We start from the raw sequence: 22,925 nt of genomic DNA on the forward strand, positions 1-22,925 counted from the left end.
CCACCACCTCAATTGCTATACATTATTATACGTACTGAACAACCCTGTAAAGGTATAATACATAGTTGATTTGGACGTGAACATTTATTCACATCCTCTTGTTTTCAGTAAACACAGAGCAAACAATGAATCTGTTAAATTTTTATCAAACTAGGTGGTCACATGAGGAAGCGCCTGAAAGCAGCACAGTCTACATGTTTGAAGTCCTGCACCGAAAGTACAGTGAATTTGCTGGCGGAGCCAAATACCCCTTACCTAGGCTGAAGATAATTCCTCAGGATTTTGTGAGAATTAATTTTGTGCCTTTATATAACACCCAAGCAGATCCTTGCCATTTGATTGGAGGATTGTCCGTCACGTGATAGCAAATAAAAGTACCATTGCACGCTGGCACGCTGCCAGCGTGCAATGGTACTTTTCGGATGGAACGAAAAAGCTGAGTAAAAACATCACTGCGTGCGCGTGTCTTTGGTAACGCAGCAGGTGTTACTGCAAGAAGGCATAGTAAAATTACTAGCATTCGGCTTCTACAGTTGAAATTGTTTGTTTTGAAAGTTGTTTCTTTCAATCAAAATGACAAAGTTCTACTTGGATGTTATATAAAACAAATAATGAATGTTTTTCATTCGTGCAATGGTGCGAATATGTTCATTCGTTGAAAGCTGGAATGTTCCATTCAACTCGGCTCCGCCTCGTTGAATAGAACATTCCATCTTTCAACTTATGAACATATTCGCACCATTGCACTCATAAACATTTATTATGTGTATAATATTGATCAGAAAAACTTGAAATATATCACGAGGACAATTGTTACAACAGATTCTTTTTGATTGATCATAAGTTCAGAAATGGTGCATTTAAAAATTTTTAAAGGGGCTGTGTCGTCATTACTAAAGCAGGCCTGTGGCTGTACATATATATGTACATGGAATTATGAATTCTCACTCGGTATGCATTTCGCACACATGCTTAGCAAAATTGAGCACGAGAACAGTAACAAATACCAGTATGCATGTGACATGGTATAATGCTCGATAACCTTTTTCTGCTAAGCATAATATTTTTGTGCTTACCTACTTCTTGAAATTGGACCCTGCTTTGATCATGGCAACACAGCCCCTTTAAAGGGTGCATTCGTTTAGCTTCCCTGGGTCAACCCGGCGTTCAAACAGCTTTGGCAGGGCTCACCCGGGTAAGCCCCCGTTGCCCTGCTTGTGGAGTGGGTCACTTGGGGGTGACCTGAGGAGCATGCCATCACCACGAGAGGGCGAGTGTGATCGTTCGATTAGCTCTTGTCAGGGGCTAACCCGAGTGAGCACCGTTGGGTCGACCCAAGGAAGCTAATCGAATGCACCTATAGTTTCCATCATGGATAAAGACCATATCTTTGGTTTGGCCTTACATTGATATAGAAAATAGATGTTTTGTGATTTTTTTTTTAAATCGTTACTATTTTCATTTTAAAATTATGTGCATTGTAATTTGCATTGCCCGAAAAGAATAATATTGTTGGTTTTCCTTCCACCAATTTCATTACTTGTCATCATTTCTTTTGATCATTATTTAACATAATTTGTTCGTTCATTCAGACAGAATCAGACAGAATCAGAAATATTAAAATTACATTAAAAACTATTAACAAGCTGCCATCATTAGGGTACCTAGGTGCTGGGTTGATGAGCGACTTGACGGGTGACTTGCGGGATAGAGATGCAGTCCATTCTCGCAGGTTCTGTTGCTATGCAGTTGTTAGTTGCTAGGCAGTTGTTATGGTGGGCGGGGCTTGTGGGCGGGGCTTTCTGAGTCAGTCCACGTCTTCCACGTCTTCCACATCTTCACCCTTTAATGCTGACCTGGTGACACACCCTGTCAAAGGCAAAGAAAATCAACACAAATGTTAGCCTCGACTGCATTTTATGAAACTTTGCTACAGACGATTCTTGCACAGACGCCGTGTTCCCTCTATAATTTAGTCACTGGAAAAAAAATAGTTGCCAGGATACTTGTCTTTCCCACCTCAGTATGGCTAGATTGGTTTGATTGGGTGACATAGAAAAGAATGATGTAACTAGCATGGGCTTTGTAAAAAAACAAAAAACACTTTTATTAGAACTTTTTTTTTCAGTCACCACCAATCATGTGTTATACTTTTGCAGATACTATGATTGTTGTAAAAATATTTGAATTGAATCGGGCAGATTATTGGTGTTACCAAAATTCAACTGTAGATCAAATCATCAGATCTAATCACATAATATTGTGGATGGAATAATTCTTCTGCAGAATGAATTGTTCCATTAATGTATAATTGTTTTCTTTGCAGCTCAATGAAACTTTGCCAGCTGGATGGAAAGATCTTAAAGACAAATTAGCAAATGACCTATTTGTTCATGCTATTGTGTTACAACAGGAGTCTGGTGACTTCATTTACATGAAGTGGATCCACTAACTATCCACTAAATCCACACACCTCAGATACTAACCTATTTATGGCGTTTCATGTGGTCAACCAGAAGTGGCATGCTGTTGAAGTAAGTTGAGCAGACTCCACACTTGAGTAAATCCTGTTCTCCTTCAGTGGATTCTTGTGTTTCTTCACCAGTCGCTTCTTTTTTCAGCTGGTTGCAATAATAAGCCGCATGTATCTGAAGGTTATATACTGTGCCAAAACTAAGACTGCAACTCTCACAGGGGTAAGGCTTATAATGACTCTGCTTAAGCTGTGTCAAGTTGGCTCTCTCCACGTTTGTATTGCGGCCGTCACTTCTGCACAAACTCTCCTCTGTTTCACTCACCTTGCGATGAACAGGAATGTCGTTGGAGTGACTTTGTTCATGTGCTAAAATATAATTCTTCATGAAAAACTTTCCACAAATTCTGCAGGCACGGATTCTCTCAGGACCAGGTACTTCTTGTAGGTGAGCGGGATTGCTCCTAGTAGGAGAAAATTCTTCATGGAAATCTTTACTGCCACTGGGTACAACTGGGAACTCTTCATCACTCCTTTGTGACTGGTGGCTTTTGACGGTTGGCTTGAAGACACTTTTGGTTTGGGGGATGTTCTTATTTGAAGTTTGTTCATGGATTTTATATGAGAAGACAGAACCACAACTTGGGCAAGCACGCTTTTGTTTATTCTTTTTTTCTGGCATAGACTTCGTGCTCCAAACATGAGCACAGACTTCACATTTGAATCGTTCACTTACAACTCTTGGTCTTGGCCCATTCTCTGCAAATGTTTCTGGGTGTGTACTCCCAAAACCAGACCTAAATACCTCTTGATTATGATTTTCAGGGTTGTGTGCAAACGTAATACCTTCTGGAAATTGTTGGTGTTGTTTAAAGGATTCCAATGACTGTCTGTTGTGTTGGGTGCCACCAAAACGAGGAGCATTGTTTTGCTGTGGTTTTTGGTTGGCTTTACGTTTCACCATGTTGTTGCCCGACGGTTTCCGAATGCATTTGTTTTTGTCCATTCTCTGCGTCTGTTTAGATGGTTTGGATTGATGTACTGCTGTTTCTTCTTTACCTCTGGGTACATCAATACATCCAAGACTAAATTTCTTGGTTTTCTCATGGCGTTCCAGTCCACGTCGATCCAGGAACACCTTGCTACAGTTACGACACTTAAACCGCGCATTGGACGACTGTTGTCGGTTGGCAGCGGCAGATGGTGCAATCTGTTTTAACTGAACAGATGTCTTTGTCGGATGGTGTTTGGTCTGATGCCTTCTAAGATTCGTTTTGTTCGAATATGACTTCCCACAATAGCATGAGTGTTCATGTAGTTTTGTGTCTCCAAGCCCGGTATGTATTTTCTCACGAGTCTCCAAGCTTGTCTTTGTCGAATGTTGTTGAGTCTGATGCCTTCTAAGGTTCGCTCTATTTGAATATGATTTCCCACAATAGCATGAGTGTAGTTTTGTGTCTCCACGCCCGGTATGTATTTTCTCATGAGTCCTCAAGCTTACTAAACTAGTGAAGAAGACACTGCAAAAGTGGCACTGTAGAGCGGTGCATCTCCGCTCATGCAGCATATGGGATTTCTTAAGGGTGAACTTCTTATCACACTTGTTACAACTGAATGATCCTTTAGCATTATTATCTGAATGCATTGGATCAGGCTTCAGGGGTGGTGCTTGAAGAACATCAATACCATCAACATCTATGTCTTCTTCAGAATCATGCCTTGTTTGTGTTGGTTTTCCAGAACTCTTGGGGCTTTTTGCTGCTTGGGGTGATCTAATAGTTTTGCCAGGTTCCGGACCTAACTGATGTTTGTGATGCTTCGAGTAGCGTCGATGCCTATTGAGTTCGTACTTCAGCTTAAAGGCTTTGCCACACTCACATTTGTATTGTTTCTCCGAGGAATGCGTAACCTCATGTCTCTCTAGCTCATATGGAAAACGAAACAACTTATCACAAAAGTTGCACTTCACCTTTTTCTGTATTAGGTATCGGATGTCTGAAGAGCCATGGCTTTTACGCTTGTGCATCTGTAGGGCTTGAAGCATAACAAACTTCCTGTTACACTTGTTGCACTTAAATGACTTGTCATTGTGGTTTTGCTTGTGCTGTTTGAGTGGAGTCCTGTTTGCAAAGATATTGTTGCTAATCTTGTTTGGGGATTTCTGAATCATTGCCGACTTGCTTTGTGCTTCCTCAGAACCTTTAGCAGTTGCATTGTGAGTGGCACTTAGTCCTGGCACGGTTTCCTTAGGTTTTACTGTTCTCTTTGCTCCTGTAGGTTTTGTCTTGAGAATACTGCAGCTCTTACACTTAATGTTTGCATGCTCAATACCCTGACGTACAAATCTGTTGAACTTTTCACCGCAAACTTTACAATTCAATGTGACACTCTTAAAAACCACAGGTTTGCTATTACAACTGTGCTTTTGGATGTCAATTTGGTGCTCAGACTCTTTATCACGTTTGTACGGTAGACAACCTTTTTGATGGAGTGCACAGTCAAGACTGTGCAAAGCGAGGAGTTCCTTTGATGTGAAGTCTTTCCCACAACGCTTGCACTTCCATTTACGGGGATTTGAAACCCTCCGCTTGAGACCCGCTTGCTTGTTGAGATTTCCCATTGGTGTTACTATCTTGGGCTTTGCTTTTGTTCTTCTGGGACAATGTTTGAGCTCATGGACTCTGATGTCACGTGGATACTTAAAAGATTTTCCACACGCCTCACAGCTGAATGGCCTTGCATCACTGTGGCTTCTCAAATGGTCTTTAAATCGAATAATATAAGAGAATTGGCCGTTACAAACTTCGCACTTGAATTCCTTTGGTTGTACAAATTCTTTGATGGCACTGTTTGGATCATTTGTTCTATTGCACAGAAAGGCCTTATGGAATTCCAAGCCAGCTTTATGAGTGTAACGTTTATCACACGAGTCGCACTTCACTGGGGCTTCATCAAAGTGGTCGGCTACGTGGTCTTTGTAGTTTTCAATCAAGGCGAATCTTTCACCACAAACATCACATCTTAGCTTTTTTGCTGTCTCCTGTTTATCTTTTACTGTCTCCTGTTCATTGGCACTTGCAGGGTTACAACTCTTTGAGACTTTCAAATGTTCTGTAAAGTGAAATTTGTGCTTGTAGGTTTTTCCGCAAGTTGTGCATCGATGACTCTCATCCTTGGCATGAACCCACTTCTTGTGGAGATTTAAACCATACTCGTGAGGGAATGCCCTGCTACATTCATCACATTTGAACATCGCATGAGCTTCTTTTTTTATGGGTTTGGTTGACGGTTCCTGTTTAATAACAACAGGTTTCGGACTCTTCTGTTTTTGCTGTTCTTGATTTTGCACAGACTTTTCAAGTGGCTGGTTCCTTTGAGGCACTTCCTCATTGTGTTTAACCATGTGTCGGTCGAACAAGCTCTGCGATGCAAAGCTCTTGTCACAAACATCACAAATGAAGATTATAAATTTTTCAATACGGACTTGCAACTTCTTTTTCTCTATTTCACTGATGAGAAGATCTACCTTTGGACTTGGCTTTGCATCATTTGATGTGTCACTCATCTGAGATGACTCAGGATCTGCAGAGACTTCTTGCGGACAGTCAAGACTTTCAGCACATGACATCTCAACCAGCATCGACCCACCTTCGCCAGATGTTGCATCATCTACACCCGTTAACCCCTCATTTACAGGTTGTTCATTAGAGGTCTTGTTTTGGTCGAGAGCTTGCTTAGATGTTTTTGAGAGCATACTAGACTTCAGACCGATATTGCAGATTTTCTTGTGTCTTGTGAGTTTTTCAAACTCAGCAAACCTCTTGTTGCACACCTGACAGATGTGAGGCTTGCTGCCTGTGTGGAGTAACATGTGCTTCCTCAATTGCTTTGTGGTCTTGAAACACTCATGACAGAATCTACACATGTAGGCTTTCAATGAGATGTGTTTAAGGCTGTGACTCTGCAGCTGATGTGTGGTGCTGAAACTCTCGTTGCAGACTTCGCAAGTGTAGCCACTTGAACATTTTCTCAGTTTGTGTCTACGTAGTGCAGCATCCACCGTGAACGTCTCCTCGCAAATACTACACATATAAGGCCTTTCTTTGTGCATCTGTTTGTGCTTTTTCATGCTGTAAAAGGTCTTGAAAGAACTGCTGCAAATTCCACAATTGTAGCCGTTACTCCGACCAGATGATGTTCCTAGCTTTGCCTTGTCATGAGTTTGAAGATGCAGACTCAGTTTAGTGAGATTGCTGTAGCTTTGCTGGCAAAATCTACATGAATGAGGCTTCTTTTTAGGTGTACTTTTGTGAGATAGTTTATGCTTCTTGAGATGTGCAGCTTGTTTGTAGGACTTGTTGCACACATCACAATCATGATGCTTTTCTACAGTCTTATGACTTCTCTTATGTCGGTTCCATTCAACTCTGGTCTTAAACTTCTTATTGCATTTGTCACAGATGAGAGATTCTTCTTCATGATGTCTGCAGTGGTTTCTGAGTGCCTCTTGTCTTCTAAATGTTTTCCTGCAAATATCACAAGAAAACGGTCTGTCTTTATGGACTTGCTTGTGTCTGCTAAGAAGGTAGTATGACTTGAAGGATGTCCCACACTTAGCGCAGTGGTAACTCTTATTCTTGTGCGTTGCCATGTGCCACTGCAGACTTCTTAGACTGGTGCAGACCTTGCTACACCTACTACAGATTAATGGTTTCTTTTCTGCATGGTTGGCTTCATGTTCAAGAAGCTCCTGTTTGCATGGAAACACGTCCTTACAATGTCTGCAAACATATCTGATCTCCTGGTTGACTTTCTTAGATGATTCCTGAGCTTTACATGGGTGTGAAATCGTCTGATGATTCAACAAGCTACTTCTTGTACTAAAAGCCGCAACGCAAACATCACAACTGAAGCATTTATCATGATCAGTGGAGTGCAACTGTCTGTGATGTTGTAGATCATCTGTAGTCCAGAAGGCTTTACCACAAACCTCACATTTACTGAAATTGACAGAATGGAGAAGTTTGTGAGATGAAAGTTTGTTTGGATCAGAGAACCCCTCACCACAGATCATGCAGTTGAACTGCTCTTCCTGGGAAGAGGAGTGGGAAGATCTGTCCTCACTGGGTGAAGCACTGATGGATGTCGCAGACTGAGTGTTGATGGATGTCTCAGACTCTGTGTTGATGAGTGTCTCTGACTGAGTGTTGATGACTGTTTCCAACTGAGTGTTGATGGATGAATCGAACTGAGTGTTGATGGATGTCTCAGACTCTGTGTTGATGAGTGTCTCTGACTGAGTGTTGATGGATGTCTCAGACTGAGTGTTGATGGATGTGTCTGGTCGAGTGTGGATGGATGTCTCAGACTGAGTGTTTATGAGTGTCTCAGACTCAGATTTCATGGATTTCTCGGACTGAGTGTTAATGGATGTCTCTGATTGAGCGTTAGTGGATGTCTCAGCCTCAGCGTTGATGGATGTCTCAGACTGAGTGTTGATGGATGTCTCTGGGTAAGTGTTAGTGGATGTCTCAGTCTCAGTGTTGATGGATGTCTCAGACTGAGTGTTAATGGATTTCTCAGACTCAGTGTTGATGGATGTCTCTGGCTGAGTGTTGTCGGATGTGTCTGGCTGAGTGTTGATGGATGTCTCGGACTGAGTGTTGATGGATGTCTCATACTTAGTCACTTGTATGTCAGTTGGATCAAAACCGCTGTCTCCCACTGCTTTTGAATGATCAATACTGGTGTCGTCTGTGTTTAATGAATCCAGCCGTCCCTCAAGTGCAACGAGACCCTCATCATTAGTCTCCAGTGCAGATGTGAGGCCATCCTCGACTTCACTTGTACCACTTCCTTCACGTGATTTTGTCAAATTGTTGCTGACCTCTAGTGAAATCATTTCATCAACACTGCCTCCTGATCCAGATATGGTACAATCTCTTTCTCTAGGTGTAATCGGCAGATCATTGATTTCAGATGCATCATTAGGACCATCCTTAACTTCGGGTAGAACCAGGAAGTGATTGCTGTGTTTAGATGCATCGTTCGAATCATCAGTAACTTCAGGTAGAACTACCAAGTGATCGCCCTGTTCAGATGCTTCATTCAATTCAACAGTAACTTTGGGTAGAACTACGAAGTGATCACTATGTTCAGATGCATCATACGAACCATCGCTAACTTCAGGTTGAACATTCAAGTGATCGCCCGGTTCAAATTCAACATCTAACAAATTGTTAACTTCAGGTAGAACTAGCAAGTGATCACCATGTTCAGATGCATCAGCTAAACCATCCTTCACTTCAGGCAGAACTAAATAATGATCCCTGATCTCCCACCCATTGTAATCGCTATCTTCAGGTAGAACTTTTAATTGATTCCCGAGTTCAGATGCAGTATCCAAACTATCGTTAAATTCTGGTAGATCCATCAAATCATTGCTGACTTCCGATTCAATCATTACATCATCTCTGTCTAACGACGAAGAAACAATTACACCATCTTTGTCTAACGACGAAGACACACAACCATCAGTAGCTTCTGGTAACACCCCAAGATGATTGCCCCCTTCTGTTGCATCTTTAACCAACCATTTGTCGCCAGCTTCAGGTTCAATCAGCATGCTACCACTCCTCTCCTCTATCGGCAAAACACACCTGCCATCAACCACCACTGAACCCTCATCTCGGATCTCAGGTGAAATCCTGAAACCATTTTCATTGACATCAAGTTTATTAGATGAACTCCCACGGTCTCCCTCTGCAACAAGTAAGCCCTTGCTACCTTTAAACTCTTTCGAGACGTAACCGTTCAGCTCCGACATATCCAGTTTAGTGTTCCTCTCCACAGATGCGGCACTTATCTTGTCACTCAACACACTGAAACAACAAGAGAACAAGAAAGAAAAAAAGTCAAATAATTTTGTCAAGCAAAGAAGGCAATAAAGGTAGATTGGTTTTTGTCACCCTAATGTTGATTTACAGGCAAAATTATCAAGAAAGATACAATGAGGTCACATGTAAAAGTTCTAGCTGAACTCAGTGTGAACTGGCTTAGAAAACAGCAACAAATTATCACCATATTTTCACACGTACATGTATGCACTCCTTCCGGCAAGGTGACACCGGCATGATCACATCTCTAACCGCAGCAATTGCGAACAAAAACAAACAATCTATTCATGCATGAATCGTTTTTCAGATTCAAATGGTTTGGGGTGAAACAATTTATATCCAAACCACATTACTTTGAAATGTATTTTTTTTTCCCATGAGGAGCAGCGCACAGATTATGATATTAAAAAGCTGACGACATCCGGACAATGAATGAAACCAAGTAATCTGAGCATCATTGAGCTTACCTTTAATCTACAGATAGCCTGCTGTAAGTGTCACCATAGGTTTTTCTTTGTGGAGGTTTAAGATGGAATGTCTACATTGAACTCGAAAGAGATGTTCATACAAAAATCTGTACCTGTGAACAATCAACAAAATACAATGTTACATCAAAACCTGCTGATGATGAATGAGTCTAATAATATGAATTACATATATTGTTACTCATGCAGTGACAAATGTTAGCATGGTCTGGTTTGTGGTGTGCAGACGGGGTTTTCTACCGGTTGAAACTGATTACTTTTAACAAAAGGGATCTGGGTGTTGTTACAGAGCAAGAATGCCCTAACTTCCCCTTTGTATACAACACCAAAATGGAAGAACGAAGTGCTCGATTTACAGGGTCAGCTGAACATTGTACAATCTGATGTCAATTTGGTAGACAAATTCTCGTCTAAAATTAAAAAGTCTTCATGGAGTTGAAAATATAAAAGCTAATAGATGAAAACTTTGGATCTTTGATTTAAGCAGACTGGAAAGGATGTCGGTCTTTCCCCCCCCCCCCAAAAAAAAAAAAAATCCCCAAAGCTGCTTCTGCTCGTAAAACTACATGTACTAGGATTTAAACCAAGATAATAATGTTTAAATTACAGTCACAGGTGTCTTTTTTACCTTGCAGCATTGGTTCACGTACATTTGCATACAATGTGTTGAATACTTGTAAACAAATTAGAATGAATTACCTCATGGCACCACCCTGCTGGGTGTAGAGCACTTCTCAGTGTGCCGTACCGTTAGCCACCAGGTAAGGGTGCACCTTGCTATCAAGTTTACGTTGGTTGGATACAGTCACAAGCTCTACAAGTAGAGATCCAATTTGGCAACCCTGATGTTGTAACTAAAGCAGTCTTCGGTAAGTTTATTGTCTGTTTTGGGGAAGAAAACAGCCTTAGTGATTAAAATGGTCTGAAATAATTCCTAACTTCATTAAATTCTTGTTTGTGTCCCGTTGGCACAAATGAAAATCTAGACACTTGGCCGACACTAAATTGCTGCTATAAGTTACGAAATTTTAGCAAAATAAAATTGCTTTGTAAGCCTCAGATCATTGGAATCATGGAATTTTGTTAAGATTATTTCACTTACTACTTTATTTGGGTCTTCTTTTCAAATAAAATAGTATTTGAAGACCCCAACAAAAAGACAAATATAATACATTCATTTGACCAGTTCCAGATCACTTTTTGAATTTATGTTTTCATTGCAATTTCTTTGACAATTTGAACCAAAAAGTGTTTAACTGTTTACCTAAACATGTCATGAGGTTCACAAGTATCCATGGGCGAAAAAAAATCAATGCTCTTGACAAGGTATTGGGAGAAGTAACCTCACCAATTTGACCAGTTCTGGATCATCCGTGTGCCCTCTATTGCAAACCCATAGATATTTTTAAGGCAATAAAAAGAACAAAAGATTTTCATTATCGCAGACAAACTTTAGCAAAATTTTCAATATTGTTTGGCCTAATTCTTTTAATTCGTTGGTTTATTACATGTATATAGCTGCCCAAACAGTACACATCCTCTCAACTCAAGTCCGCAAGAATTTGACTGCATATCTCTATGTGAAATGACTGAGGTCAAAGGTAAATCTACACGCCGTATTTTGAGGCAGGTCTCTGGCATTATTCACGAGCCTCAAAATGTGACGTCAGATGTTCAGGCTACATCATAATGTTCTTTTATTTCATATTGCTTTTTTGTCTAATGAAAAGGCAGTGGCGCCATACAAAAACTTTTCCTCAAGTCAATGACAATGCAACTCACTTAAATGACAAACCTTGCACCCCTTGTTGGATTGTTAGGATAACTTTTCAGATGGCGCCACCACTTTTTCACTCATTTTTACAAAAAGGGATATATCAATCAGGTAAATAAGTTCCTATATTATTTTATATCGAATGAAAAAGTGGTGGCGCCATACAGAAACTTTTCCGATTGTTATATGGCTCTCTTTTAACATCAATCAATCATGGTGTTAACAGCCATAAACAGCCGGCCCATCCAGCATGTTATTGTTAAGCTCAAGGTGGTTGGCTACACATGCTACATCATGTACATGTACATGGTGTGGTTGGATAGTGACGTACGTTTTGTAGTCATATGCAAACTAAACCTGCCTCTGCTCTGAACAAAAAAGTACGAACTACTTAATGACAACACAACAATATATATTTGCCAAACATGTTTTCTCCACGACAACTTGAGTGTTCCAAATATACTGAAATAAAAGTTACTTACACACTACAGAACACACAACAAGAGTTCACAAAGACACGAAAAGGTCTCAAAAGGTCAGCACATGTACGATCGCCATGATTTGTCCTAATGCTTTCCAAAACTACAGAGGGCGCACTCCACAACGAGTGGGGGCGGGGCGGAGGTATTATTAAGCCGGGGAGGGGGGGGTAGTGCTGCTCATTAACTTTGCTTCCTTTCCCAAAATTATATTAGAAACAAGCTGCATACAAATTGTAGAAAACTGCTTCAAATTTGTTTGTTGTTACACTCTTGTGATTGTGAAAGACTCGGAAGCGTTGTTTTTCCACCTTAGTTTAGTAAAAGCTTTATGTACTGCTTGTGTTGGGGGGGGGGGGGGGGGGGGGCGGAGGTGCGTATTAATTGTATGCGCGTGCGTGCAAAAGAGGGACAACATGCTGACTGGACGACCACGATGTTTTTTCCTCCAAAGTATTTCAAATTTTACAGCCATTTCAGACCTGAAAATCCACTGAAAATAGATCAAGGTGAGTTAAATATGATCCATAGAGGAAAAGTTTCCGTATGGCGCCACCACTTTTTCATTTGATATGAAATAATATAGTATCTAATTTCGGTCGCACTAAATACCGACAACTCACGACCCCTCACGGCAACTCACGACAAAAATTTTTAAAATTAAATGCACTTTAATTAACAGAACAGAATATTTGAACGAAATTCAACCGTTAAATATGTGCACAAGAGTCACATGCATCTATTCTAAACCACTTTCAAACTGTTGAAAAAATTGTATTTTTAACTGTAAAAAGGGTGAATTTGAAGTTTAAAATGGAAACTTAAATATAATATAGGGAAAAGTTTCCGTATGGCGCCACCACTGTTTCATTCGATATGAAATGATATAGTACAATGTATCTAATTTACCTTAATGATAATAATATCCCTTTTTGTAAAATTGAGTGAAAAAGTGGTGGTGCCATACGGAAAGTTATCCATAATATAGTTTTAAACTCCATGAAATACATTTTTAAAAAGGTAAATATTCATCTTGCATATTGTATCACCCCTGTGGTAATATAGAATCGTCCAAGTGCGTCGAAAGACAACATGGCGGATATTACCGTTCGTTACTAAATTCGGGGGTAAATAAACACAATTTTTACAGTTGAAAATGATTTGGGTGCATATGACTCTTTTGCATACATTTTACGGTTGACTTATGTTCTGTTAAAGTGCATTTAAAAATTGTTGTCGTGAGTTGTCGTGAGGGGTCGTGAGTTGTCGGTATTTAGTGCGACCCTCTAACTAATTTACCTCAATGAGATATCCCCATTTCTAAAAATGAGTAAAAAAGTGGTGGCGCCATACGGAAAGTTTATGGAAAAGTATCCGTACAGCGCCACCACTTTTTCATTTGATATGAAATAGTTTACTGTAATTTACCTCAATCATTTATTCATAATGACTCAAAGTCAACTCAATGAATGAGAATGAGATATCCCTTTTTGTAAAAATGAGTGAAAAAGTGGTGGCGCCATACGGAAAGTTAGCAGTAGTATGAAACATTGTGAAGTGGCGTATTTTTGGAGAAAGAAGTAATTTTGCACAAATTTTCCACGAATTTGATTTCGAGACCTCCTCACCATCAGATTGAATGACAAGTGGTGGCGCCATATGGAAACTTTTCAAAAACTAAGAAGTGAGCACTCCGGGTTATAAAGATGGTAATGGTAGTAAGCATATCCTGTGAAATTATTGAGTCTGCATCGCATTCACAGGAAGTAATGAACCAGGCTTAAGAGTAGCCTAGCATATGGAAACGTCTCTTTTGCTTGTCAGTGACATCGGCCTTCATAATATTACAGAAAAAGCATAAGCCTAATGCATTTAAACGCATCTTTTTCCCTTTCCCTGGTGCTTCTTTACAGCAAAACAAAATAATTTTGGAACTTGGGCATGCAGCAGTATTTGAAGTATATAATTTCCTTCTTTTTATGAAAGTTTTATTAAATTATGACATGAAAGTTCACCAATCATCACTAAATAAGATCACTTTTCAGTCGTGCAAAATGGTAATTTATGCTCTCCGTGCACACAAAAGCGCTGACAACTTTCAGCTTGTCCTTTTGTAAATGGACCTCTCGTGAAAACGGAATGTTGGATGAAGACGGGCAAGTGACAGGACTTGGCAAGTTTATTCAGCTATCTAGAGTGATAAAAAAAGCAGTGATTGGTCAATATTTGCCACCGATCAAAGGGAACACACAACACCCTTTTTTCAGCGTAGCCAATCAAATTCTGCTTGACCTTAACGTGTTATCAAAGTAAGTGGGAAACGGCCATTGCATTGGTGTGTGCACAAAGTTTTGTGTACTATGTACAATTAATACACGGTGAAGTTGTACATACATTATTGGTTTACTTTGACCTCGAACGCATACACATACAGAGTGATCAGCTGGCTGGTTGATTTAATGAGACTTTCGCTGGGTTTCTTTTCCATAGTACACGTATGTCATGGAAACTCTAATTTCATGTTGAACATTCATCATTAAGACTACTACAAACTTTTGTATTCTGTCTGGTGAAAATTAGTGTACTGTCTAAACATTCCATTCATAAAAAATGATCAGCAATTGAGTTAATAATCAATTAAAGATCTGATTAATTTAAATGATTTTTTTCTCCCTGTGTAGAGTGAGGTGAGATGTACACCAAGAACAATGATCCACTGAGATGTGTCAGACGTAAACCAGGGAATTCTCAATTAATCCACCTTAACATGAAGTGAAGAACAACAGTTTTTGTTTGAAGGTAAGCATATAACAAGTGCATGAAAACACATGTAACTAAGTATTCCTATTATAGTTAGACATTATTAGAACAAGTCAATATCTATTAGTTTCGGAGCATTCCTTTCTGGAAATATCAGGGCTAGTCAAAGTCTATATTTTCAGTGAGTATTCTTTGCCATAAATATTAGAGCAATTTCACATCTATAGTTTTGGTGAGCATTTGTGGTATACAAATCCCGATTTAGTAAAATTTTCTTTATTCAACTCAATATGATTTAAATTTGGTTTCCCTTTTGATTGATTAGTTGATTAGTTGATAGTTGAAATAAAAAAGGTGCATCATTTTAAGGCTGCTGCTTGGCTGGTTGTATCTGTTAGTGAGGGTGTCATCCCTGGCTACAAGTATGCAGTCCCGGCTAACAGCTGTATGGCTTTTGACTGGCATCCCTAAAACAAATTATAGACACAAAATTGAGGCCACCAACATCGGGCTAGATAGAAAAAAGGTTAAAACAAACTTGTTATTAACTCAAAACTAAATTTTATGTTTGTGCTTTGATCATTCAGGCTTTTCAGATATTTAACCAAAAGAAAATGTTGTCCTTAAAACAATTGACCTAAAAATAAATATTGTTGAATTTGTTATAAAAAAAGATTATTTTTCTGTTTGTCTTTTTTCAAGGAATGATGTGTCGGCATCAGCAAGAAGAGCCTTCTGCCAAGTGGAGTCCAAAGCCTACCTCAAAAGTAATCTACAAAAGGTGATTACAAAATTAACTTTAAGGTTTAAAGCAGCGCCATAGATTGGCTTTTATACATAGGCAAAATGCCAATCGACGATCCTACCTTTAAGGCAATTATCTGCACATTTGTCAGAACGAATGTGATTCTAGTGCAACTAAAGGGCTTGTAGCTCCAAATGACTCCAAAATTTTGCCACCAAATAAAAAGAAAAACACACAAATGAAAGGTTTGGTCCACGAAATACCCAGCCCCTTAAAAAATGGATATATATATATATATAGCTTTGGCCACTGCTCAAACAAACTGCATTGACCCTTTAGCCAGATCTCTTTAAAAAAAAATTATCTGCTGACTGTGTGCCAAATTGCTTGTTTCATCAAAGGCAGAATCGCATCACCTGTCATACTAAGTCCTATATGTTTAAATGACCATCCTGAAGAAAAACGTTTAAAAATATATTTGTCTTGTTATGGGGGGGGGGGCACAAGGGGGGGGGTTCAGGAGAAACAATTCGGGGATGCTTACAGCCAAAATTTTGAATACTTTAAATATTGTCAAAATGAAAACCTAGCTGTATGTGTGACTTACTCTGCCCAATTAACCACATTGAGTTTGATTTGGATCGTTGAATGGTCTACAATAAAAACAATAAAGTAATAAACCACAAGGGAAACTGACTGGGTACAACTGAACAAGACAATCCTGATTAGAGCTAAATATGAACTTGCAATCTCTGCATTAACATGGGGCGCTCTACCAACGGAGCTAGCCCTAATGTTTAATGTCTCCCTATTTTGTCACTTTTGTTGTTGGGGGGGGGGGTTGCAAGTCAGAAGCGTTACATTCTGTAACCAGTGTATGTCTAGGACATTTGCACTGAATGTTTGACAAAGGAGAACAGGATTTGAACTTGCAAACTCTGGATTAGCATGTAGGTGCTCTACCAACTGAGCTACCCTACATGTTGGTGGTCTCCCATTCTGTCAATGTGTTTATGACCAACCTGGGGAGGGGCAGGACAGGAATCTCTTAGAAGGGGTGCCATCAAATCAAATATCAAATAACCAAACCACAAGGTCCACTGACTGAGTAGAATTTCATTAATATTTGTGTTTAACAAACAAGAAAGATTTTCTAGGGGAAAGATAAAACTAAAACGAGGAATGTTTTTCCATTTTAATTTGGTAAAATTAACTCGGATAAAACTTTACTTTGCAGATCCAGTGAAGCTGAAATGACATCCTTCAATTAACTAACTGGAGAGCTGCAGACATGTTTATCAACATTGAGATGGTAAATTACTGTTTACATGGTTACAAACAAAACTATACCAATCATTGCAACTATTGGCAAGATCTTTCAGGAGAAGAAAAACAAATTTGGGATGCCTCCAGCCTAAATTTGAAAACAGTGCTTTAAATTGTCAAAATGCTAATCTTGCCGTATGTGTAACTGATACTTTGAGTTTCATCCCTAAATCCTCTTAAAAAACCCCGAATAAAGTAATTAGCCACAAGGGACACTGATCGACTGGGTACAGCTAAAATGTACAAAACAAAGAAAAAAACTAACTGGGGTGGAATACGAACTTGCAATCAATGCATTATTGTGTAAGGGCTATCGCAACGTAGCTAGCCCCAATAAACTATTGTTGCACGCTGTGACGGGGTCCATGGCGTTTTGTACACCAGAGGGGGTAAATGGAACCCGAGGCGAAGCCGAGGGTGCCATTTCCCCTCAAGGTTGTACAAAACCCCATGGACCCCAGTCACAACGTGCACGATTGTTTTGTTATACCTTTGTGAAATTGTTATTCCTCTTCTCAAAGTTCTGTTGTCATCTTCAAACATTATTACGACAGACTATTCATTGCTTAATAAGAAGACGAACAAGAAAAAATTCCCTCGTACCCGCGGTTGTTTCGTACACAGCGCTGGAAATCACCAACACTGGGAACAATCAAGGTGATGTACACCGGTGTACATCACTTTTCATGTTACCCGGCATGTCGAGCAATGTAACATGTGTTTTTGTTGCGCGTCACATGATTGGTTCTCGACCAATTAAACTTCACAGTTTGTTACCGGAGGTATAACAATGTTTGTTGTATCCCTATTTTGTCCATGCTCGGAGTTGCCACAGTCAGAAGTCATACAACCAGTAACTTATATACTGTATAACCAGCTAGAAATTCACATTGAATGTTGGACAAAGAGGAGCGGGATTTGAACTTACGATCTCTGGATTAATGTGTGGGTGCTCTACCATCTGAGCTAGTTTGTGGTCTTCCTATTATGTCAATATATTTTGCAAGTTTATCATACAATCTGTGAAGTGGCAGGAGATGGCCCACCTTATACATGTGTGGGATCCTACTTTTTTGAAAAATGTCAAGTAACTAAACCACAAGGAACAATATGTACAATTTCATTATTATTTTTAGGAAGAAAGTAAATAGTAAACTTGCAGGTGCAACCATTTGTAAATCTCTTCTTTTTTTTTTGGATTGATGGCTCTGAAAAATGCCTGTGTGGTCTTGACATTTCAAACAGTATACCCTGCTCGTCTTGTGTTGAAAAAATACAATAAATTGTATATAGTGGGATTTCTACCTGGGGAAAAATACAAAACTAAAACAAAGACTGTTAAAATTAACTCAGATTTTATTTTTACAATACAGATCTAATGAAGCTGAAAGGACAGTCACCAATCAACTAACTGGGCAGCTGTGCAACGACATCTCCCTTCAGATGGTAAGATCCAAAACTTATTTATTTATTTATTATTATTATTTTTTTGTATGCAAGTCGCGAGACACCCAAGGCCTGAAGGCCACTTCTAGGTGTGGGCTACAATTATTTTATTCCAGAGGCTGTTGCCACCTACTCCTAGGGCTGAAACAGGGTTACCCCTTTTACAGTCCATACGGATGTAGGCTTTGGTATCATCAGTCCGAAGCCTGGCCAGTAAAGCAGAAAGCACTACCTCCCCAATTTTATGTAGCAAGTGTCACGACCGGGACTCGAACCCACACTCTGCTGATCAAACACCAGAGCTTAAATCCAGTGCTCTTAACCGCTCGGCCATGACACGCCCCAAATAATCAAATTAATATCAAACATGGACAGTTTATAAGGCGTCTTTCTCTGATTTTGCAGAAAGTTCCTTAAAATAAATCTTTCCAATAAAATGAATCCATTCGAAAATCTCCTTAAGATTACCTTTGGTATAGGATGTAAACAATTGTGCATGCTAATTAGGCCCCACACTTGTTTATATTTTAAACCAAGAAGGTTTGAACAAACACCCAGAGCGTTGGGTCGATCATTGATCACATGCTACTTCTGGAAATTCCTAATTGAAAACTATTGGATTGGAATTGATATGTTTTTCTAAACTTCAATGATGTACCTAATACTTTGACAAAAATATGTTCAGATGTTGTTGTATTGACCTAGTTAAAGGTTTTCTTAACTGTGTAATATTATTTCTCTTTCCTTTCTTTCATCCTCTACAGATCAACTAATCCAGACAGAGAGTGTCGGATCTCCATTCAAATCCCAGTCCATCACCAGTGGAGATGCAGTGCTGGTCAACAGTAATTTAGTGTTTGTAGCTTTGAATTTATAACTACTTGTATCTGGGATGGATCTGAAGGTTTAATATAATATCACCAAGATAATGACGGCTTTTCTTGAAAGAGCATCATTGTCTGCAAGATTGAAATGTGCACATCCTTAATGTGGTGAATCATTCATACTTTCCTTGTGTGGTGATCTACCTATATTTACCCATGGTGAATCATTCATACTTTCCTTGTGTGGTGATCTTCCTATATTTACCCATGGTGAATCATTCATACTTTCCTTGTGTGGTGATCTTCCTATATTTACCCGTGGTGAATCATTCATACTTTCCTTGTGTGGTGATCTACCTATATTTACCCATGGTGAATCATTCATACTTTCCTTGTGTGGTGATCTTCCTATATTTACCCATGGTGAATCATTCATACTTTCCTTGTGTGGTGATCTTCCTATATTTACCCGTGGTGAATCATTCATACTTTCCTTGTGTGGTGATCTACCTATATTTACCCATGGTGAATCATTCATACTTTCCTTGTGTGGTGATCTTCCTATAATTACCCATGGTGAATCATTCGAATCAAAATTCCAAATTGATATGTCAAAGGCTTAGTTGTATGTAGTTATGTTTCTCTCACTAGTCATTTAGGCCATTCAATTTAGGTGTGCTGATGTTTGGAGTTGACAAACTTGGTTGCCATATAGTGGAGCCGGCATGGGAATTTTCCCCCCTTTTTTCCCCATATGGGTTTTAGGGGGGTTTTCGCCCATCTCAAACATCAGCATTTAGCAGCCAGGCAACTTTTCAGCTGGTCAGCTGATTTTATGGTTTTGGTTTTCTCAGCCATTGAAAAAAAAAAAACAGTACAAAATCTTGCTGTGCCTGTGACTGGAAATGTCAAATCTTTTGCAAAAATTCAGAGTTGCATGTCTGAAATAGGTGACACTTTAGTGTCTAAATAGGTTCATTAGGTGTCAAAGAAAATTTGACCAAACAGTGAGTGAAAATAGGTATATTTAATTAATTACCCATACTTCCCCTGTGTTGCATATTCTATTCTCTACACTTTCATGTTTTGAATTACCCATACTTCCCCTTGTGTTGCGTATTCTCTGCACTTTCACATTTGTTTTGAATTACCCATACTTCTTCTGGTGTTGCGTATTCTCTACACTTTCACATGTGTTTTGAATTACCCATAATTCCCCTTGGTTGTGTATTCTCTACACTTTCACATATGTTTTGAATTACCCATACTTCCCCTGTGTTGCGTATTCTCTACACTTTCACCTGTGTTTTGAATTGCCCATAATTCCCCTGGGTTGCGTATTCTCTACACTTTCACCTGTGTTTTGAATTACCCATACTTCCCCTGGTGTTGCGTATTCTTTACACTTTCACCTGTGTTTTGAATTACCCATACTTCCCCGGTTGTTGCATATTCACTACACTTTCATTGTGTTTTGAATTACCCATACTTCCCCTGGTGTTGCGTATTCTCAACACTTTCACCTTTGTGGTGAATTATCCATACTTTCACTGATCTTGCGTACTCTCACATGTGTTTTGAATTACCCATACTTCCCCTGTGTGGCGTATTTTCTACACTTTCAAATGTGTGGTGAATTACCCCTACTTTCACTGGTGTTGCGTTTTTTCTACACTTTCATGTGTGTTTTGAATTATCCATACTTCCCCTGGTGTGGCGTATTCTCTTCCCTTCACCTGTGTTGTGATTTACCCATACTGCCCTTGTGTGGTGGTCTATACTCATACTTCCTTTGTGTGCTGAGCTACTTATACTGGAATATTTACCCCTTTCAAGTCTATAAACATGATAGGCCTAAAGGGCATAAATTGTTAGTCAAGGTTAACGACTCAATACATGGTACATTGTAAGTATTTAATTAGTTAGTTTTGTACATTAATCTATATCCCAGGGTTGTGCTAATAATCTTGTCTGGTGATCTACCCATACTTTACTTTGTGATTAATGTCCCTTCCCCTTGAGTGGTGAATTGCTTACACTTTTCCTTGTGTGGTGATCAACCTATTCCTTACACTGTGGTAAATGACACTTCACCTTGTGTTGTGAACTACTCACACGTAGTCCCTTGTGTGGTGAAATATACATACAACCCTTTGTATGGTGAAATAACCACTTTGACTTCTGCTTAGATTTATCCACACTTCTCCCTGTGTGGTGAATCACTAAAGTATTCCCCTTTTGTCCCAAGATCCATCCCGTATCTGCACTAAAGATGTATGATTCAGATATCAATTAATTCATCAATGAAAAACTAACAAAAATTATCATAAAACCAAAGAAATATCTTCCCTTGCAGATAATCAGGGCACTCTGATTGTCTTCTAGGGAAACAGTATTACCAGTCAGAGAGCATCCTGGTTGAAACTGTTCAGAGAAATTTCAAACAATTTTTGTCTTCCGATTTTTTGGATGAATATAATTTATACCTTCCCTTGCGGATAATCTGGGCACTCTGATTGTCTTCTTGAGAAACAGTTTTACCAGTCAGAGAGCACTCTGATTGAAACTGTTCAACAAAAATTCAAACAAATTTTTGCAGAAATTGTAGATGCTAAGAATTGAAGAGAAAATCCTAACCACCCTGTCTGAATCATATGTCTTTGTGTAATTATTTTAATGTAATTAGTTTAAATGTACGAGTTGCTCCTACCAAAGAATGAGACAATGAAAAAGAGTTGTTTTAAATAAAATAATGATTTTTCTTGCAAGCAAAGCCATTATTCAAGAAACTGGGCAAGCATAAAAACGAAATTATGGAAATCTCAGTATCTTGCAGAGATGTGGACTTTTCTATCCAAAAAAGGAATGATAAAACATTTTTTTTTTTTTTTTTTTTTTTTTTTAAATCTCAGTGTTTTAAAAAAATTTTGATTTATTAACGTTTGTCAGAAATTGAGCAAAATTATGGAAATCTCAGTATCTTGCAGAGATATGGAAATTTCTATTAAATACAACGATAAAATTCCTTTACTTGTACTATTGTCATTTGGGATTTAGCTCTGAAAGATATTGAGAATATTTTCAGAGCTCAAGGTAAAAACCACAGAAATATCTTTCTGACTCATCGTGTAGGAGCAGCTCATTCTCATGAGGGTTTTCATGTATGTTAGGGCCTCATCCAAACCCTCTGAAAAACTCGCAGAGTTGTGCAAACACCTGTGCCTGTTGGTGGACCCCCTCGGCTGCCTGGAACAAGTGTTGGTCCTGGTGGTCTGGGTGCGATGGAAGGTATGTTCTCTGTTCAGTGAAGTTTAATTAGATGCACCACTAGTGTTTTGTTTCACTGGTGTAACGCCTTACAAATTTGATGAGCTAGAGCAAAGCAATTTTTGGATGCAAACATACTTGCGCATTATGAGCTGGAAAGTAGTGGTTGGTCCCTAAAACGTTTGGTTCGGCAAGATCTCTCAAGACGTCGGGATGAGGGCCCCTTATTATTTAGCCTTTTGTTGGTCACGTCACTCTTTTGTTCTCTAGTAAACAGGTTTGAACTGGGGATCTTTCAAGATCATCAAAGGTGCCTTGAGATGTCTTTGCTTGAGCCAATGGAATCTGGACTTGGTGGATGATGAGGACTTCTATTCAGTTGATGATTTGAGGGGTGGAGAAACATATTCTGCTTGGTCATGCCACATTACATCAAAAATATATAGTAAG

The 22,925-nt window shown here is 39.2% G+C and overlaps 1 protein-coding gene and 1 long non-coding RNA gene across 3 annotated transcripts; one reads left to right on the forward strand and one right to left on the reverse strand.

Annotated features, from left to right (window-relative positions):
- Nucleotides 1-1,281: 1,281 nt before the first annotated feature.
- LOC117292557 lies at nucleotides 1,282-12,184 on the reverse strand. Of its 2 annotated transcripts, none has more exons than XM_033774656.1 (5): nucleotides 12,111-12,184; nucleotides 10,554-10,736; nucleotides 9,837-9,949; nucleotides 2,487-9,354; nucleotides 1,282-1,869 (listed from the first exon to the last, which is right to left on the reverse strand). In XM_033774656.1, exon 4 carries the CDS (start codon nucleotides 9,297-9,299, stop codon nucleotides 2,487-2,489), a length of 6,813 nt encoding a protein of 2,270 aa, XP_033630547.1. In that variant the 5' UTR covers nucleotides 9,300-9,354; nucleotides 9,837-9,949; nucleotides 10,554-10,736; nucleotides 12,111-12,184; the 3' UTR covers nucleotides 1,282-1,869. The 2 variants fall into 2 exon arrangements, with proteins under 2 accessions (XP_033630547.1, XP_033630548.1); XM_033774657.1 differs by lacking the exon at nucleotides 12,111-12,184 and adding an exon at nucleotides 11,119-11,183.
- A 340-nt stretch (nucleotides 12,185-12,524) lies between these two features.
- Nucleotides 12,525-19,426, forward strand: LOC117293100. The gene is made up of 6 exons (XR_004519355.1): nucleotides 12,525-12,616; nucleotides 14,789-14,906; nucleotides 15,570-15,648; nucleotides 16,850-16,924; nucleotides 18,312-18,384; nucleotides 19,149-19,426. It is a non-coding gene; the product is annotated as an uncharacterized LOC117293100 (long non-coding RNA).
- Nucleotides 19,427-22,925: the final 3,499 nt, after the last annotated feature.

This window comes from Asterias rubens, chromosome 7 (genome assembly GCF_902459465.1).
Source record: "Asterias rubens chromosome 7, eAstRub1.3, whole genome shotgun sequence".
Lineage (NCBI taxonomy): Eukaryota > Metazoa > Echinodermata > Asteroidea > Forcipulatida > Asteriidae > Asterias > Asterias rubens.